Here is a 1,402-nt window from a genome sequence, read left to right on the forward strand (position 1 = left end):
TTGGGGGTGGGATGGCAGGGGTAGGGGAACGGTTGGGCTGGGGGAGCTGAACGGGCTTTGCCAACCTCAACAATTCTGTGATTCCGTAACAGAGAGGAACCGGGGAGAGAACGGCAACGCAAGACCAGAAGGACCAAGAGGCCCTTTTGCAGGTGAGCTTGGCCACGGCCCCACACCCGCGGCGCTCACCAGGGCTGCAGCGTGAATGGGGACTGACTCCCAGCTGGTTTCCTAGCGGGAAAAGGACACCATCGGGCCGAGGTACCTTGAAGACCTTGATCTGGCAGCTGGCAGAGTGCAGGTGCTCCGTGTACTCCCCGTTCTCATTCTCCTTAAACGTGTCTATCTGGACCCGAAAGGGCACCCCCTTCTCTCCTCCATGCTTCCGCATGGTGAACTCCGTGCTGATACAGTGAACCTGGGGGAAGGCGAGGCGTCCGGTGGTTAGTAATTCAGCCGTAAAAATCTTTGTAATTTGTAGCAAAATCTTTCACTGCAAACTCCCCTGTCCCCTCGTGGGAGCCAGGGTGGCGCTCACGTAAAGGGCAACTTGGTGAGAAAGGCAAAATACAGAGCTGGGATGGGACCACGCTGAGTACCACCAGCGTGAAGGGGTTAAGGGGATGCTGCAGCAGAGGTGGAGCCACATTCTTCCAACAAGTTCTGCAACCTCTTAACGTTACAAGCCCCGGATCCGGATCAGCAGGGCAGAGAGTTCAGCTGTGGTGGCCTCCACGCACTGCAGCCCGTTTATTCTAGGTGGGAGGGCCAGGTCTCCAAGAGGGATTTTAGGCTTACGCAGCCGGTGAGATGCACGAAAGCATCTAAGCGAGGCAGAGACCCAAATCACAAAACCAGCGGGACCGAAGCCACCACAAAACTGTGTGAAACAACTCATCAGGGGTCGACTGCGCTAGCGCGTGAACCGCTGCTCTCCTGCGCTGCTTCAGGCAGCAGGTAGGACGTATTTTGGTTGACATCCTTCTACTGCTGCAGCATCTGGCTGCTATTTCAGAGCTCTGAGCCAAAAAAGCTCCTCTCTCCCCCCTTGGAAAACATTTTCTTTTTTCCCCTGGGCCCCCACAACAGGAGTTTGCCCACTGCTCCTCTTTTACCTGGATAAACACTGACGTCCTCTTTGAAGGATCCCATAGGAACTCCACTGTATTGAGCTGGGTTGGGTTGGCTCTAGGGTCAATGATGCCCACGGACATTGGGATATCTGTAGTGGCACATATGGACAACAAGCTGCCATTTGCAGTAGAAGAAGGAGCAGATTCACAGGGAACACGTGGATGAACCAACCTTTTGCTGCAGAAATGTGACAGCGCTTTGTCCCTTAAAGTCAAGGGACCAGGAACATGGCTGGAGGCAATTCAGGCATCTTCATCATCCCCAGCCA

At 54.7% G+C, this 1,402-nt stretch overlaps 1 protein-coding gene across 1 annotated transcript in view; it reads right to left on the reverse strand.

The window, feature by feature from the left end:
• Positions 1 to 1,402, reverse strand: part of LOC104129736 (transcription factor CP2) — a 36,839-nt gene that overhangs the window by 10,832 nt on the left and 24,605 nt on the right. The window contains 2 exon segments of the mRNA XM_035898275.1: positions 266 to 418; positions 1,116 to 1,287. Of these exon segments, the coding sequence (XP_035754168.1) occupies positions 266 to 418; positions 1,116 to 1,287 (325 nt within the window).

Source organism: Egretta garzetta, unplaced genomic scaffold (genome assembly GCF_000687185.1).
Source record: "Egretta garzetta isolate BGI_Z169 unplaced genomic scaffold, ASM68718v1 scaffold1080, whole genome shotgun sequence".
Classification (NCBI taxonomy): Eukaryota; Metazoa; Chordata; class Aves; order Pelecaniformes; family Ardeidae; genus Egretta; species Egretta garzetta.